We start from the raw sequence: 17,713 nt of genomic DNA on the forward strand, positions 1-17,713 counted from the left end.
GGCTGAGCCAATCAGCGGCGGGAACCCGAGCGAGGGAGACCTGACGCGCCCTGGCTTTGCGCGGCTCGGCGGGCGCACCTGCGGCACCTTGCGCGTGGGGCGGGGCCTCGTCTCCTCTGCCGACCTGCCGGCCGCTCCAAGGGCTTGGAGATGGGGTGGCGGAGGGAGCGGCCCCCTCTCCCCTCCCTCCCCCCTCCCTCCAAGCGCAGTGCGTGGAGACGCCCCTCCGTGTGCGGGGAGAGGCCCCCCAAGCCAGGCTTTGGCTCGGCCAGCGCAGCCCCCCCAGCAGCCCAGGGGGCTTGCGCTCAACGTTAAGCCGGCGCAGGGCCATCTCAGCGCGGGCCTTCTCCAAGTGCCGCCTCGATCGAAGGGCGCTCCACTGAGCCGGGGTTGTGCAGAAGCGCCTCCTCTGCAGGACGGAGTCGGCGCCCGGCGGTGAGGAGCGATTAAGCCGGATTAAGGCACGGCGGCCCCCTGGAAGTCCGGAGGAGGGATATGGGAGGCGGCCTCCGAAGATCATTGTATTTCGAGGCGATGTGGCAGGAATTGTTCTTCCTTGCTGAATCTTTTGGCGGCGAGCTCAGGACTTAAAGATCTAAAAGGCCAGGACGTCTCCAATTATATTATATTGTTTTATATTGTTATTATTTATTTATTGTTGTAAGCCGCCCCGAGGCTTCGGCGAATGGGGCGGCATAGAAGCTTTCTAAATAAAAAAAAAAAAGGATTTTCAGGCTTTTTTTTGTTACCGAACTTCCATGGATGGCCAAATGATGTTATTTTAAGGAGGAGAGTGCAGCTGTTAGCTTGGCATGCCGGAGGATCCCCGAGACATGTGAAGCTGGCCATTGTCGGTTTGTCTCCGCTTATTTGAGGAGAGCTGTAAAGGTAGCGCACTGGCTGTCGGAACGATAAACTGACCTGAACATGCATGCTTGAGAACAGCTTGGCCTCCGGTGGGACAGGCATGCATGTCTTGAGAATGTCATAGATCATGCATGTTGGCACACCCCGTGAAGGAGCCCTGGGCCCCGTGTCCGGGGTCTCCCCTTTGCCCCTCTTTGGCGGAACTCGGCGACGGGATTACAAGAGCCCGTCTCAATGGTACTGAATGGTACGCCCTTAGCATGTCTTGGCCCGCTTCCAGCTAGTAACATAATACACTGTGTTGTTTCTGCTTTGTGAATAAACAGTTTAAGCTTCATCCCGTGCTCTGCTTTTTGCTTCTGGATCCGAGGTAGAAGCACCGCTTACCTCCTGCAAAGCCAGGAAGATGGGAGTAATGAAGCAGCTAGGCAATTTTAGAAGCCTGGCCTTTGTGATCTTACGGAAAAAACCCCTTTAAGTGGTCTTGTCTGTGGCCTTCGATGTGAAGCAATGTGTTTATTAGTATTTCTTTCCCTCCTCCCCACAACCTCCATTCTAAGATTTGCAACTGCTTCTACCTTTAATATATCTGATTTCCTGAAATATTAAATCGAGGGAGAAAGCAGCACTGGATCAGCGTGAACCCTCTCCTGAAAATGTGCAGTTTTGCATTTTAAGCTTGCCCACAAGATAGTACAGTGGACTAGAGGAATGAGAATTTGCTTCTACTCTCCCAAGTACCTATTATTCTCCGAGGGGACATTTCTGTCCTCCCCTGACACCAGGATATGGCTGGAAGGACCGGGCTGATTTTGGCTGGAAGGACCGGGTTTAGCAAAATTAGTGGATGGAAGAAACAGTGCATGTGGAGAGTGGAAATATGAGGAGGGGCAGGAAATAGCTCTAGATATTTTGGACTTCAGGTCCCACCATTCCTCATCAGCACCCATGGTTTCAGGGACTTCTGGGAGGTGAAGTCCTTTCGGCACATCCTTACATCAGAACGTCTTCCCAAGAAGGTAGAGCAAAGTACTACATGGTTTTCGCACGTTACCTCCGAGTTGTGACATTCCTTTAAGTGCCCTTCAACTCTCCTGTCCTTGCCAGCCCTGCTCAGCTCAAGACTGTGGGTTTCTTTATGGCATTGATTCATCTCATAGTTGGTCTTTCCCATCTTCTGCCTTCAACCTTCCCTCACATGGTTGTCTTCTCCAGGAAGTCTTGCCTTCTTCACATAATGGGCAAGTTCTGTTAGTTTTGCTTCAAGGGACAGTTTTGGCTTGATTAGATCTACTGTGTTTCCCCAAAAATAAGACCTAACTGGAAAATAAGCCCTAGCATGATTTTTCAGGATGCACGTAATATAAGCCCTACCCCAAAAATAGCATTATAATTATTTGTAAATACCGAAGCAGGCGCCTTTGGACGAGAAGTAAAAACCTATGTAAACAGATGAATGTGAGACTTATTGCTGAATGACCAATCAGCGTACAGACACAACGCACAAATAACATCAATACATCGTGTGTCGTAACGGACGTGCTTAATGCATGGATGCAAGATGGGTGCAAAAAGAGAGAGCTATTTCATCAAGTACAAGAAAGGAATCGTGGAGGACTCTCGGGGCAAGAATCTTACAGCTTTTATAAGAAAAAAATAAGACATCACCTGAAAATAAGCCCTAATGCATCATTTGGAGCAAAAATTAATATAAGATACGGTCTTATTTTCGGGGAAACACAGTAGAACATACTTGTCTGCTAGCCTAGGGTATCTGCAAGGCTCTCCTGCAGTGCCCTATTTCAAACATGTCCATATTCTTCCTCTCAGGTTTCTTCCGCACCCAGGCATAGAGGCCGGGAATACAATTGCGTGGATGATTCTGGCCCTGTTCGCCAGTGAAATGTCACTTCACCGTATGCTCTTTTCTTGTTCATTCATTGCTGCCCTTCTGAATCTCAGTCTTCTTCAAATTTCTCAGCTGCAGTCTCCCTTTGATGACTGAGACAAGAGATGGAAAAGCTTTCCTAATGACCCTACCCTGCACATTAGCTAACCAGAAGAACTCAATACAACACAACTTTTGGGGAAGGGTTGCAGGGGTGGGGGCGTTCGCTGCGCTTCTATTGGACAGCTATGCTAATGAGCTCCTTTGGGGTATTAGGGCAGGTCAGCAAATTGCTAATTATATCATGTATTACTAGCATCATATTAACACATGATTGCGTGCATAACAAGATGATTACGTGCGTAACATATGATTACGTGGGTTTTCCTGGCACCTGTGATAGGTTCTTTCAGCTGGCCTTGTATATTACACACCCTAACTCAAAGGATCAGGAGTTTGTTGTCTTAGCTTAAGGCAGCCCTCTATCATTTCCAAGCAGTAGCTAACCAAATCCACCATACTAAAAGGTTTTAAAGAAGTGATGAACATATTTACAACGCAATCCTAAAAGCATTTACTCAGAATCATATTCCATAGCAGCTGAATCTGGACTTATTCTCACGCAAGTGTATTCTAAATAGAAGAGGAACTAATATTGGGTACAAGGGATCTCTGAAAGGACTGAGAAGGAAATATAAACCAGGAACAAACATTGAATATATGAACTACAAGAGCCATTCTCAACCTGGTGTTCTCCATGGGTTTGGACAGGAACCACCCCATCAGCCCCAGCAAGACTGCCTGACAGCCATGGCTGGCTGAGAATGGTGGGAGGTATTAACTGGCACATGTTACGGAAGACTACTCCAGGTAGGTCTTTCCCAGCACTTCCTCCAGTCGTTGGAAATTAAAATGTCCTTTGTCTATGCCTAACATACACCCAGCTAGTGAGCTGTAGCCCTTTCCCAAATCTGCATTTAAGCTCAGCATTTTTCAGTTCAAGCTGCTGTACGAATCCAGAATTCGTGGCAAGCACTTGAGCAAGAAATCTCCAAGCATTTCAAGTTGTGCAATGGCTTATCTGACTCTTGCTGCAAAAGTGAAAAGGGCAAGAGGAAGAGGAAAGCACATGGTCGCTACAAGCCCTTTAGGAAGGGTCAGAAGTTCATTCAAATACTAGATTGTCTCTCGTTTTTGAAATGTTTATCTCCATTTATAGGCCAGGCATGGGGAAACTGTGGTGCAGGAGATGTAGATGGACTACAATTACCATCATTCCTGACCCTAGAAAACAGCCACAATTGTTTTACAAAAAACCGTTTCTCCCCACAGATGATTTAGAATTTTTGGGAAATGGAGGACCATTTCCCCTACTGAATTTTTCCAATTCTCTGGAAATCTGGTTTTATCTTGTTCCCAAGTACTGGTTTCTATGCTAGGTTTGCAATTTATAAATGCACTTCTCCACACAACACACAGACTATGGAATTCACTTCCACAGGAAGCAGTGACGGCAATCCATTTGGATGGCTTTGTAAGAAGACGGGGCGAATTCATGGAGGTGACAACTATCACTGGCTGCTAGCCCTGTTGGCTGCCATTCTGTCCTCGATGTGACGTGAGAGCTATCGCGTTGAAAAGAGAGGGCAGCTGAAATAATCTCTCACATGCAAGGGAGATGCACAGGGGCGTTTTTCAGCTTGGTATCATCCATCCCATAACAAATCCATGGTATAACCAAGTGTGGAATACTGTGTCTATCTGGTCACTGCACTGTAGAGCTGGAAGAGAGGCAGAAAAGAAGCACCAAAATGATCGAGAGGCCACACACCTCGCTGCGAACCAGTTACAACAGCTGGGACTGTTTGGCTTCAGTCAGTTTTCCAGGTTCATCCGTTTGTGCAGGAGGACTGTGAAGCCACAGCTGTCTGTGCTTTTGTCGTTTCCGGGTGGAATTACTGGAATGCGTTGCGGGTGGGGCTTATCCTTGAAGATGGCGGATGCTTTGGGCATTGGACTGGGTTGATCTTGTCTCCTCTACCATGATCTGCTTCCTTTTCGATTCTTATTGCGATGAGGTTTTTGTGCTTCCACTGAATTATGCATTATTTCAATCAAGCTTGTACACCCACCATGATGCTTGTAAGGATGAAGGAAATTTAAAAATGTTTTAATGAACAACATAACGTAACTGAGAAACAGCTTGAGAAAAGTCAGTCGGTGGGTATGCGGAGTGGGGCAAGGGCTCAGGTGGGACCTAATCCGAGTCCCGGTTTTCATCTTCCGGTATGATTCTCTCTTCTGCTCCTGTTCCTACCAGCCGCAGCAAGACCAAGAGAAAAATGCTGTGCTTCATTGACTTGCTTGCATCCCCAAACCTACCAAGATACCTTCCCCACATCCTTACAAGCCCATGAAAACGGGGCATTACACAATTCCACATCAAAAATCCAGCTGAGCGTTTTCCCACTCCATTTTTATTTGGAATTAGAAAAGTCCAGTCACTACGTGACCTACAGAGTTTGCATATTTCCTTAATCCAGCTTAAACTCTTTTTCCTTCTCTCCTTTTTTTTTTTTTTTTTTTTTAAGGCCAATAGTGTTCTCCGCTTTTTGTGAATTCTTTTTATTTCTCCCCACAATCTTGTCTTCAGAAAAAAAACGAAACGAAACAAAACAAAAATACATCTTGGTTACATTGTTCGACTGACTACAGCTTCTGGTTTTTGCCTTGTGCAGACACGGCAATGGGCGTGGGTGGAGCTTCGGTGCTCACTTCCATCCCTTTTTCGCACACACACACACAAGCGCACACACACAAGCACACACAACAAGCACACACACATTCTCTCTCTCTCTCCAGAAGTCACAGTTTAAAATCTGGAAAATATGAGAACTAGAAACTGAAAGAAAAAGGAAATAGCATCTGTCTCTTTGTTCAGTGTTGCATATTTTCACCTAATGATTCAAAGCAAGTGCAACTTGGAGGAAGAAATACGGAAGGGATGCAGGAGGGCAATAAAAAGAGGGTCAGGAATGAAAATGGGGAGGAACCGAACCACAGACTCTGCGCTGTGCCGTGGATGTGGGGTGGGGAGAGCAGACAGACGCCTGCTCGTTGCCAAAGTTTCTAAGTGCTACCTGCTCTTAACGTGTTTCTTCCAGCTGTAGGGAGCCAGAAATCTTACCCCTGGATATCCATACCCACTGCGCCAAGATGGCCCTTCCTAATCCTAATGGTGCAGCTCCAAATCCAATGGTATCTCCTGGGAGAGGGACTCTTTGCAGTCTTGAAGGACCAGCAGCCCAAGGCAGAAGGTCTGGCTAGCAGGCTTAGGGGGACGAAGGGGTCTTGGGGTAGCCACACGGCAAGTCAGCCCGTCCTTAGGCCTCGGTAGAGTCCCAGGACACGGGCTCCTCTGGTAGTTCTGGGTGTGTGAAACATGCAACCGCCCCGCAACCGCAAGGAGCAGGGGCAGATGAGGCGGGGAGGGAGGAAAAGGACCCTTGCCTGCTTCTTTTCTGGCTGAGCGGTGGGAGTTACAGAGGCGGGGCTGTTCTAGCCCAGTCTGGCCGGGAGAGATTAATGCCCTGAAATCTGGCATGGAGGGGGAGGATGGGGTCAGAGACGGGGACAAAGGGGAGGACAGTAGCCGTCGGTGGCTCGTTACGTTTGTGTGCTTACAACCCGGCCTAACTTTGGCTCGACAGAAAGGGGGAAAGGAGGGAGGCTGGCTATGGCTTTTGATCGGTGAATGGATTGCACGGAGTCGATGGAGAGAGCGCAGGAAGGACGACGAGGAACCGGCCGTATCCCGACAGCGGGAGGAAGGGCGGCGGAGAGCCGTGCCACGACACCCGACGGAGCAACAGGAGCCAAGCCAGGCTGGCCAGGCCTTCTGCCCCCATCTCAGAACTTCTTGGGGCCCCAGACGGACGTCTGCTTGGTGACCACGCCGGTGCCGAAGACGGGGAACTCTTCGGCACTGCTCACATCCGGAGCCTGAAAAGCGTAAGGACACGAGAGTCGTTGGACGGCGTGAAGACGGGCTGGGGGGGCAGTCAGGGGAGGGGGTGCTTGTCTAGGGCAGCTTCATTCAGAGCTGAAGGGGTAAAAAAGCAGCGCCTCCTCCACTTGGACGCTTCACAAAAACGGGCAGCTAAGAACGGATGCCCACATGTGTGTTTTTTCCTCCTTCACTGGCCATCTCCTGTGCCAAGTCCGTGAGCAGGTCCTGGCTTAGTAAGGCCTTTGTAAGCCATGCCAAGAGCCTTTCCCCACTGAACAGGGAGGTGAAAACACACGTTTCACAGAAACCCTCTAAATCTGACATAGCCGGTTCCATCTTTAAGAGAAGCAAAGGCACCAGCTTCATAATTAAAAACAAGGAATTCCTGACCGCTTTATCTCGAAGCTGACCCCTGCTTCCCCCAGCCCCTGCCTTTCCCCTCCCACCACTTATGAGTTGCTAGACGGCTGCCAAGGCAGCTCCTGCCCCAATCGCCCACGGGCAGCTTCCGCACAGGGTAAGAGCTGGGGGAGGTGTGGAGCCAGACCTTGTTCCCAGAGGCATTCCAGGGGGCGTCCCGCACCACGAAGCCCTTGGCTGGGCCCCGGGGCTCCTCCCCCAGGCGAGACGGGGGCTTCATGTACGCAGCCATGGTTTCCGTCTCCACCACGTCCGTCATCTACAACAAGATCCCCGTCCATTAGCCCCAGAAGGAGGCGCTGCAGGCCGGCTCAGGGTTCCTCGGAGAGAGCGGGACTCTCCATACCTGGGCAGCCGTTCCTGAGCTGCCCCCACGCCTCCCTGCTTTGCTCCAGCGGACCTGCCGGCCGGGGCAAGTGCCCCCGCACTGGGGGGAGAAGCGTGGCAATGCCTTTCCACGCTGTGTGCACGCACACACGGCTCGTGGACTGTAGGGGCAAGCAGGCACCTGGCCCGGTTGGAAGACCGGGCCTCCGGCACCGTGCCAGCACGCTGCTTCCTGTCCAAGCCTTCGCTCCGATTCCCACTGGTTATGTCTGACTGGAAGGCGCTCCACTGCCTGCTTGCCCAGAGGGCCGGGAACTGCAGGCCAGCAGAGGCAGAGGGCACCAGGCCGTCTCGCGTGCTCGGACTTTCAGTGGCTGGCACGGCGACCCCAGCAATGGCTCCCCGGGGGGCCCCTGAGCCACCACAACTTGCAGCCAGTGAAATATTCCCTCTTCCCTGCACCTGCCGGAATCTCCGACCAGCAGCAAGGAGACCTCTAAGCGGCAAGATGCCGCATTGTCCCAGGATCCACCCGCCGCCTGCCGCTCCCTTCCCTCCGCGCTCTTCCTCCGCCCCACCCGTCTGCAATCAGCTCACGTATTCCTCTTCCAGGTTGAGCATGTGGTCGATCGCATCGTCCACGTTTTCGGGCAGCCCCGTCACCGTGACTCGGTCCGGGTCGCTGGAGCCTGGCTGAGGGAAGCGGATGTCCACCTGTTGGGAGAAAGGGGCACTTCAAGCAAGCAAGGCAGCCCCCCTGGGAGGGCCCAGGTGGGACAAGGAAGGCAGCAGGTGGGCAGGGCCCCAATTCCATGGGCAGAGCAGGGAATCCTGCCCTGCAGGCAGCACCTGATGGCCACCCCGGGAAAGCTGCCCCTACCCGGAACTCTTCCATGACTTTGCGGATGGCCTTGCCCCTTCCGCCGATGATCCGGGCATGGACCCGATGATCCAAATGGACATCTTCGCTGACCATCTCCTCCAAGTCGGCCACAATTTTCAAGATGGCATCCCTGGCCCCCTCAGCGTTTTTCTCATACCCAGTGATTGTGATGAGATCCTAATGGGGGGGGGGATAAAAGAGGGGAGACAAATTGGGGGTGGGGAGAGAGAGAGACAGACAGGGCTTGATCACATGCTATGACAACTCCCCTTGGCAGTAAGCCAAGGTGGGTTCTGCAAACCACCCCGCAGGTGCCCAAGAGGCGCTTGGGCTCACTGTGGGCTGCTGCCCCCCCCAACAGGTATCCCAGGGAACACCACAGAGGACAGACTTGGCTGTCCTCCATGCTGTGATCACAAGGCCTTGCACTCTCCGCAGCTTTAAAATAAACCCCTTTGGGGCCATGTTCTGAGCCTTCGAGTGATACCCTCTTCATGGTGGGACCGTCACTGGCTAGTCAGCTCTATTTTTTGGGGCCCCAAATGTACACATTAAAAAAAAACAGCGGGAGTTTCATGGCTGGGCAATGTCCTGGTTCTGGGCAAAGGCCAGGTGAGTGTAGCAGGCACCTGTCAGGGGCAGGTAGGTTAGGCTAAGAGCCTAAGTCACCCAGTAAGTGGGGACTAGAATCCAGATCTCCTAAGTCCTAGCCCAGCATTTTTAACCACTATACCACATTGATATTCAACCCAGTCAGAGAAAGACCACAAAGTATTAAGTGTGACTCCACCTTCCGGCAGTTGCCACATCATTATTTTCAAGTCATAACAGAGAATGTATAACATATGTTCAAGTGCTTCAGTTTCTCTTACTTTTTTCTCTAGCCCATCAGGATTAATTTAACAGGGTCTGTCTAAGAGCAAACTAGATGGGAATAGATGCCAAAATCAGCTGGAAGCCTTGCTTTGGTTTTTCCAACCAGGAAGTGAACAGGTCAAGTTTGCTTCAGGCTATACAAAGGGTTAAATTGAACCCTGAACCAGACAGAGCCTTTAGGTATTTAGCAAAGCCCTCAAGACCAGTTTTGCAGCATCCGTCTAACGTTTTGCTGCATTTCTTCCCGTAGTTCCTTGGTGGGTCGTACGACACACGCTCCACAAGGGAAGAGGGGGCACTGACCTGATTCTCATCGCCTTTGTCTGGGAACTGGATGGTGACGTCATGGTCCTTACGGATCTGGGAAATGACCGCCCCTTTCTTGCCGATGATTTTGGGGTGGTACTTCGGTTCTATGCTCACCGTCAGCTTGAATCCCCGCAGTGCCTGGGAAGAAGAGAGGAGAGTCGCCGTTCATGGCCGGCCAGAGGGATCCTTACCATGGCTCCACCCAGGCCAGGTTTGGGCCAGTGGAAGCTGCAAAGATGGGGAGCGGCAGAGGGAAGGAGCTCAGCACACTCTGTCCTGGCTGTACCCGATCTTCCTGCTCGGCCTGCAGGTCTTTCACCCTCTCCAGGAGGCCGGCCCTGGCTCGCTCCACGTTGGAGGCTAGGCCCGTGATTTTGATGATGTCGGACTGCTGCTCAGGCTGAGGCACGGAGATATTCACCTGGGGGACACAGAAGAATGCTTAGAAAAGAAATGGGATGCGAAGGAAACTATGATAACGTGGGCACAAAATTTTGGATATAATATTGAATTAGAAAAGTGGCAAAAGCTATGGGAGAGAAATATTAAGGTAACATTAGCAAATTCGTATAAAGAAAACTTGTATAAAACATTTTATAGATGGTATCTGTCACCAAATAGATGAGCTAAGATGTTTCCAAATATGTCAAATGGATGTTGGAAATGTAAACATAAACTGGGTACTTTTTATCATATGTAGTGGACTTGCGATAACGTGAAAAAGTATTGGATTAAAATACATAAATGGCTTGAGGAAATGTTACAAAAACCTTTAGCTTTAAACCTGAAGTTTTTTTTTATTAGGCATTATACCGGAGGACATTAGTAAACAAGAAATGTATTTGATTTTACATGTAATCACTGCAGCGAGGATTGCATTCGCTCAGCACTGGAAAAGTGAGGAACCACCTACCGACGAATTGATTCTAAAAAAGATCCTGGACTGTGCAGAAATGGATGGATTGACTTTATCATTGAAGGAGAAGGAAGACACTGACTTCTCTCAAACTTGGGACTCTTTTTATTATTGGCTAGAGAAACGGGACTTCGCATAGATTTAAATATGTTTTTAAGTTATCATAAATGGAAAAAGAAGGGTGTGGGGGCTGACCCAGCAGGCTCGATGTTTTTGATGATTGATATTGTTTTTAGTTTTTCTCTGTTTTTTAGGATTATAATTTCAAATAAAACTTATAAAAAGAAAAGAAATGGGATGCGGCCTGCCAGCAGTTTAACTGGGAGTAGTTTCATCCATCCCCTGGGGCCCGGCTCTAACGTGCGGAGCAGAACGAGGTGCCGAAGAGGACCGCACCCTCCTTGGTGGGAGCATGAGGTCTAAAACACCCCTCCCCGAATGTAGAACATCTGCAGATGTCACAACGAAAACGCAGAGACAGGCAAGTGTGGTCCAGCAACCCAAGGTAAGTGTGAACCGCTGGATTTTAAGCTGCGTGCTGTTAAAGGGGGGAACCCCCCTCCCGCACCAAGGCCTGGATGTGGGTCCACAAGCCCCCTACCTCGTACTCCTCCATCATCTTGCGAATGCCAGCGCCCTTCTGCCCAATGATGTAACGGTGCAAATCAAAGGGGACCTCTACATCTATGATGATGGGAACCAGTGCCTGGGAGGAGAGGAAGACAAGATTCACAAGCGCTGCTTCAGGGCCGGTTTCTCATCTCTGAATGTCAGAGGGGCGGTGTTGGTGGACAAAGATCTCTTGCAATGCAAAGTTTTGAGGGTGTTTCACTTTCTCCCATATTTTGATGCTTTAAATCTCACTCTCTTTCCAAAATATCGAACAAATTGTGAATTTTGGGAACTGCTTATAAAAATGAACTGAACTAAATTCTCCCCATCCGCACTAGGGAGAGCTCCTCCCAGCATGGAAAGGACTACAGGGTGCCTGCCTGGTACGTAGCCTGGAGCCTGGCCAGCAGTCCTTCAGGACGAGCGCCCAAAGCAGCCTTCTCTCTCACTCCCGACAAAAGCAATCACGGCTACCGTGGAGTTGCTATGCACAGTCGTCAGACACATTACGAGATACTGACTTGTCCCCTGAAGCCTCTGCCCTGCATCGAATTCTGCTTTTGCGTTTCCCCAAGCAACAGTTCATGTTCGTGTAAAAGCTTCTGTTCTGCTTGAGATGGGAAGCAGCCTTCCTGGATTTATTCCAAAGGGCTCCCTCCCTATTGCAGATTCTTGATAAAGCTCTGATGAGATTTCCTGGTACTGGAGGATTTTCACCCCCCTTCCACAGAGCCCAGAAAGGGAGCTACTTGGTTCCTTTTCTGCAAGGATGTCTTTGATTGAGCAAACGGTGAGTCATGGTCCATATCTTATTTATTTATTTATTAGGATATTTTTATCCTGTCCCATATCAATTGTCTCTGGACGGCTTGCAATATGATAAACACCTGATACATACCATCAATCAATAACAAGATAAAATGCAACTGAGGCTATCAATAAAAACATAATTAAAATATTTAAACTTTCAAATATTGGGTAAATAAAAAGGTCTTAAACTGGTGCTGAAAAGCATGTAACGGCACCAGGTGATCCTCTCTGGCATTATTTAGCCTGGCCTATGAGTGGCATTAGCTGAGCTTCCAAGAAAAGGCCATCTCAGGCAGACAGACAGACAGACAGACAGCATGCCCCCAGTTTGCACTCTCTCCCACTTATGCAAACCAACTAAAGAGGCTGGGAAACGACCTAATCTAAGGCTGCTGCATGGATGGCGTGTGGCTGGATCTGACCAAACCTCCAGGGGGCTCTCCCGCAGCCCAACACAAAAAGAGGGGCTCCTACCAGCAGAGCTGCCCGTGCCCCCTCGCACTTCTCCTTGCGCCCCGAGATGAAGATGATGTCACATTTGCGGGGGGCCGGGTCTGGCTCGGGGCTCATGTCGCCATTTTCCTGAGACTGTGCTTCTGAACCTGCTGGAAAGAGCAACAGTGATGTAGTGTACACACCCAGGATAAAAGAATGGCGGGGAGGTGTTGGAGTGTGATACCCATGAGAAATGCAGCCTGCAGTCGCACCACACACAGCAGGGCCTCTTCGGTGGTGGCCCCCAGCCGCAGAACTTGCTTCCAGTTCCTGTGCTATTGTTCTTTAGGCATCAGTAAAAGGTCTATCTGTTTGTGAAGGCTTCCAGGCACAGGTTACTGCCCTGTTCTTTTACCCACAGACAGGCAACACATCCAAGAATATGGACTGAGTGTGGGTTGCCACTGAACTGCAGTTTGTTGAAATATGGGTTGTCACATTGTCTGAACCCAGCCATGCTAACAAACCATAGTTTGTTGCCCATTCACAGCCCATGATGCGAACCCATGATGTATTGTTGAGTTGTGATCCGTGGGTATTTTGTGGTTAAGAAATCATGGTTTGTTAGTACAACTGGGCTTGGGTAAGAAGATAAGCCTACATTCGATGACAACCCAAACTCAACCCGAGTGTGAGTTCCAGTGCTGTCTGAACCCAAGCATTGTGTCGGTGCTTTTGAGGTATGCTTTTGTGATGCTGGAATCATGCTTTCAATGGCGTCTGTAGGGTGCACAGTGTTTTATGTGGGTCTGCAGCACTGGGACCTCTGTGAAGGATGGGCCATACCGCCCAGGAGTTGCTACCTGGGGCTTGGGAATACACACCTGAATTGTCCTCTCGCTCCGGGAACTTGATCAGTACATCGTAGTCCCGCGTGATCTGCTGCACCTTGTAACCTTTGGCTCCCATCACGACGCGGTGGAAACGCTGCGGAATGACGCACTCCAGAACGACTTGAGCCTCCTGAGGAGAGAAGGGAGACCAGTGCAAAGATCGGTGTTCGTGGGGAGAGGAGAAAGGACCGGGCTGCGGCGTGTGCTCTTGGCCAGGCATGGCCGTTCTCGGAACATCGTAGACACCTGGAAAGGGAATTGAGGTGCCTTCCTTGGGCCATGGCACACATCTCAGGCACCAAAGAAACTTCAGAGCAAAAGGACCTGGATTTTTATGCTCCAACATACCGACTTTTACAAGAAGTGGCCTCCCACTGGGTCAGACCATTCATCCACCTGGCCGAGAGTTTTTTCTTGCAGTCCCCCCAAGCCTGGTACCCTTTGTTACATGTCAGAGTTGCAGGTATAGAGACAGGAGCTTTCAGAAGACCCGGAAGTACGGTTTTCCAGGATCCCTTTCGCCACCTGCAACTGATCCTTGTGATCCAAGGTGGAATCATCTGTATGCAAGGCATGGCATTTTACCCTTGGAGCTGAAACTCCTTATAGATCATCTCTCCCCCAAACTTATACTGCACAGGAGTGGAAACACCCTCCAATAAATGCAGATTTGTACCAACACTAATAATATTAATTTGCAGTAACCAATATTCCCCAAAGCTTTGCTCCTTCTCACCCTGCCATGATCAGCAGTTGGTCATCTCTGTGATTTCTGCCCCGAGTTTTTGCCAGCCACTCTCAAACAGAAAAAGATTTCTACTGGATGCCATCTGAATGCCAAGGGATTGGGGGTTCCTCCCCCCACCCCCCGTCATTAATCAAAATAAAACTTGGTATTCTTTAGATAGTAGACTGTCATTATATCCCAATAAAAATGCAACTGTTGCTCAAACAGGTATCTTGTTACTAGTTTTATATGTTACACATATTTTTTCCCCTGCTCCTGGAAGGGGCTCATTCTTGGATAAGATCAACATCTATGATCGAGTCAGTACAGAGGTGCGGTTGAAGTCCTAAGGTTCATTGTATTCTGTTATTTTAAGAAGACATCTCTGGGAGCAGTGCTTTTTTTGTAAGAAAAAAGGTGCCGGAACTCATGAAATTATTTACCTCTTGCTCATAGTCAACCACTGCACACACACCCACACACGTCAGTTGTGTAACGAAACATGACGGTCGCCACCCACAGTAAGCACTCCGTGTGCAACCACATGACCAATCACAAGCCGAGCAGCACCATCACAACCAGCGCGGACGAAGTGCGCACGCATCGGATTTGACACACAAGCAGCCCGCACGCACCGTTGTAATGATTTTGCCGCCGACCTGCTATGCTCGACATGGCGATTCAAATCCACATGGACCACACATCAAATTTTCAAAAGTTACTTTTAAAACTTGGAAAATCTGTCGAAAAAAGGTGCCGGAACTCTGTTCCAGTGCGTTCTATGACAAAAAAGGCCCTCTTTGGGATCTGGTGTATTGGAGAAGCACAGGGTGGCCCATCTGAGAAGGAGGAGCTGTTTTCCAAGAGCCTCCCAAGCCGGACGGCACGGGAAGCGGTCCTTACCAGGTCCCCGATGATGTCGAGGATCCGCCTCTTGGCCGCGTCCACGCAGTCCTTCGCGCCCTTGAGCGTCACCCGGTCGCTCTGCACACCAGTGCGGGGGAAGCTCACGGTGACCCCGCCGTACTCCTCGGCGATCTCCCGCAGCACGTGCCCTCGGCGCGCGACGAAGTGGCGGTGGTACTTCGGATCCACCAGCATCGAATCTTCTATGACGTTATCCTGGGCGGGAAACGGGAGCGTGAGCGCACAGGTGGCTGCAGTCTCAGTTCTTAAGCCGTGAAGTCCTCCCTCTCAAAATTCAAACACAAATTTGTTGTCCCTCAAGGTTTCTTTTCTGCAGAGGACAGAAGGCATCCTAAAGGGGGTCTTTATGGAAAGAGGTTCCCATTTAGGCTTAACTGTCCTGTTTTTTTATTTATATGTAAGCTGCTCCAGGATTGTTTTTGGCTAAGGAGCAAGAAAAAAAAGTTTTTTTGGAGAGCAGGTGCAGCCTAGTGGTTAGAGTATTAGACTGGGACTTGGGAGACCCAGGTTTTACTCCCATACTTGGCCATGAGAGCCAGTGTGGTGGCCATGCTTACAGTGCTGGACTGGAGACCTGAGAGATCTGGGTTTGAGTTCCCATTCAGCCATGAAGTCCACTGGGTGACTTTGAGTCAGACACAGACAGCTCGATCTACCTTACAGGGCTGTTGTTGTGAGGATAAAAATGGAGTGAAGGCTACCTATATAAGCTTGAGTTCCTTGCAAGAGGGGAAAACCGCTGGGATATAAATGAAACACAGTAATAACGAACTCACTGGAAGACTTTGGGCCAGACTCTTAGCCTAACCTACCTCATAGGGTTGTTGCAAGCGCAAAACGGAAAGGAGGAGAAAGATGACTCAAGCTGCCTTACGGGCCTCGTGCAGGAGAAAAAGGGCAGGATGTCTGCATAAGAAATAACTTCCCTTGTGCAACGAACACAGAATCTGAATTTGCTTCGCTTCCTGTCTCCCCTCCTTGCCCTTTTCCTATCTTGGTGGGAAGACAGAGAGAGAAGGAAGCCCAGTCAACCGAGTCCGCCTGCCCAGCTGCCTTTCCCCGCTGTTCGCACAGCCCTACCAGGTTCCGGATGAGGTTCTCCAGCTTGTGCTGGGCCTGGCGCACAGCCTCCTCCTTCCCCACGATGGTGATGAGCTCCTGGTCTTTGTCCTCCAGGGTGGGGAAGATGATGCGTGCCCCGGTGCGGTCCCTCACTTTGCGGATGTTGGCGCCGCCTCGCCCGATCAGAAACTTGTGATATTCGGGCTTGGCGTGCAGCTCCACCGAGTGGTTGTTGATTTGCTGGAAGGAGAACGACAAGGACAGGGCGGAGGTCTGAGATCAGAAGGCGAAGGGCCGCGGAGACGGAATGCTTCAAGGCGGGCTCACCCATCCTGGGTTAGATTCCCTGCTGTGCTGCACTTCCGAAACCTTTTATTTAGCCGAGAGCCTGATGCGTTGCAAAGCAAAGCGGCGTCCTTTGTTGCCGTTTCGGTTATTTTATTGATTTAACTTCCATACTGCCCAACAGCCAAAGCTCTCGGGACGGTTTACAACAATTCATGAAAAGGCAGCCTAAAATGCACCGCAGTATAAAAACATGAGGGGGAAATATTGCCATATGAAAAATTAAAATCCCATTTAAGATACCATATTTAAAATAGGACTTTGAGAACACAATCAAGATAAAATATGACTGAACCTGGATTAAAAACTAGCAAACCTTTCACATTTAAACCTGAAGTTTTTCTATTAGGTATTATCCCTGATGACTTTGATAAACAAGCTATATATTTGACTTTACATATAATTACTGCGGTGAGGATTGTATTCGTCCAAAATTGGAGCAGCAAAGAGCCACCTACTGAAGAGATGGTTTTAAAAAAGATTTTGAATTGCACGGGGATGGACAGATTGACTTTGTCTTTGAAGGAGAAGGAAGATACATACTTCTATCAAACTTGGAACGTTTTTTATCATTGGTTAGAGAAACGGGACTATGTGTAGAATTGCATATGGTTGTTGAATGTAAAAAAGAGTGAGATGTCGACCCAGTGTGTCCAATGTCCTGAATAGTTGTTGTTTCAGGTTTGGATTTATAGAGAAAATAACAACATTTGATTGAAAAAAAACCTAGCAAAGCCCCAACTAATTAAATGCCCTTAAGCAGAGAAAAGTCTGGCCCTGAAAAGATAGTAAGGTTGGTGCCAGGTGGGCCTCAGTGGGGAGCTCCTTCTGGAACCGGGGGGCCACTACTGAAAAGACCCTTCTCCTGGTCATCACCCACTCAGCCGTTCTCAGAGGTGGTGGCTGGAGGCAGGCCCAGGGGTTGATCGTAGTGTCCAGGTAGACGGAGGGTGGGAGAGGCGTTCCACTGGGTATCGTGGTCCCAAGCCATGTAGGATTCATAGGTTAAAACCAGCACCTCGAGTTCTGCTCGGGAGCACACAGGCAGCTAGTGCGAGTGGGACATGATAAAGCCACCTGGTCCCCGTTTCAAGTCTAGCTGCTACAAGCTGCACGAACTGCAGCTTCTGAACACTCTTCAAGGGCTGCCCCGCATAGCGTACATTGCAGTAATCTCGTTTAGAGATTCCCTGAGCGTGAATCACCGATGGCAGGCTCTGCCCATAGCTGGGCCACCAGCCAGAGCTGGTAGAAGGCCCTCTGAGCCCTCCTGGGCTTCAGGATGGCTCAAGGAGCACCCCCACGCTCCGAATTTGCTCCTTCAAGGGGAGTGCGACCCCACCCAGAACACCCACCATCCAACAGCATCCCCACCTGGTCTGGAATGAGCTTTGGGGCTGCCACTCC

General features: G+C 49.9%; 1 protein-coding gene across 3 annotated transcripts in view; it reads right to left on the bottom strand.

The window, feature by feature from the left end:
- Nucleotides 1-5,213: 5,213 nt before the first annotated feature.
- Nucleotides 5,214-17,713, bottom strand: part of LOC123018929 (vigilin-like) — a 60,644-nt gene continuing 48,144 nt past the window's right edge. For 2 of the 3 annotated variants that reach the window (XM_044421407.1, XM_044421406.1), the window contains exons 18-28: nucleotides 15,980-16,201; nucleotides 14,876-15,094; nucleotides 13,237-13,375; nucleotides 12,392-12,522; nucleotides 11,097-11,201; nucleotides 9,866-10,000; nucleotides 9,574-9,717; nucleotides 8,392-8,571; nucleotides 8,109-8,225; nucleotides 7,312-7,443; nucleotides 5,214-6,757 (exon numbers count right to left, since the gene is read on the bottom strand). In XM_044421407.1, the coding sequence (XP_044277342.1) occupies nucleotides 6,665-6,757; nucleotides 7,312-7,443; nucleotides 8,109-8,225; nucleotides 8,392-8,571; nucleotides 9,574-9,717; nucleotides 9,866-10,000; nucleotides 11,097-11,201; nucleotides 12,392-12,522; nucleotides 13,237-13,375; nucleotides 14,876-15,094; nucleotides 15,980-16,201 (1,617 nt within the window). In that variant the 3' untranslated portion in view covers nucleotides 5,214-6,664. The remainder of the gene's footprint in view (nucleotides 6,758-7,311; nucleotides 7,444-8,108; nucleotides 8,226-8,391; nucleotides 8,572-9,573; nucleotides 9,718-9,865; nucleotides 10,001-11,096; nucleotides 11,202-12,391; nucleotides 12,523-13,236; nucleotides 13,376-14,875; nucleotides 15,095-15,979; nucleotides 16,202-17,713) is intronic. The other variant, XM_044421408.1, reaches the window with a different exon arrangement.

The sequence above is a fragment of the Varanus komodoensis genome, unplaced genomic scaffold (assembly GCF_004798865.1).
Source record: "Varanus komodoensis strain SLA01 unplaced genomic scaffold, ASM479886v1 scaffold119, whole genome shotgun sequence".
Classification (NCBI taxonomy): domain Eukaryota; kingdom Metazoa; phylum Chordata; class Lepidosauria; order Squamata; family Varanidae; genus Varanus; species Varanus komodoensis.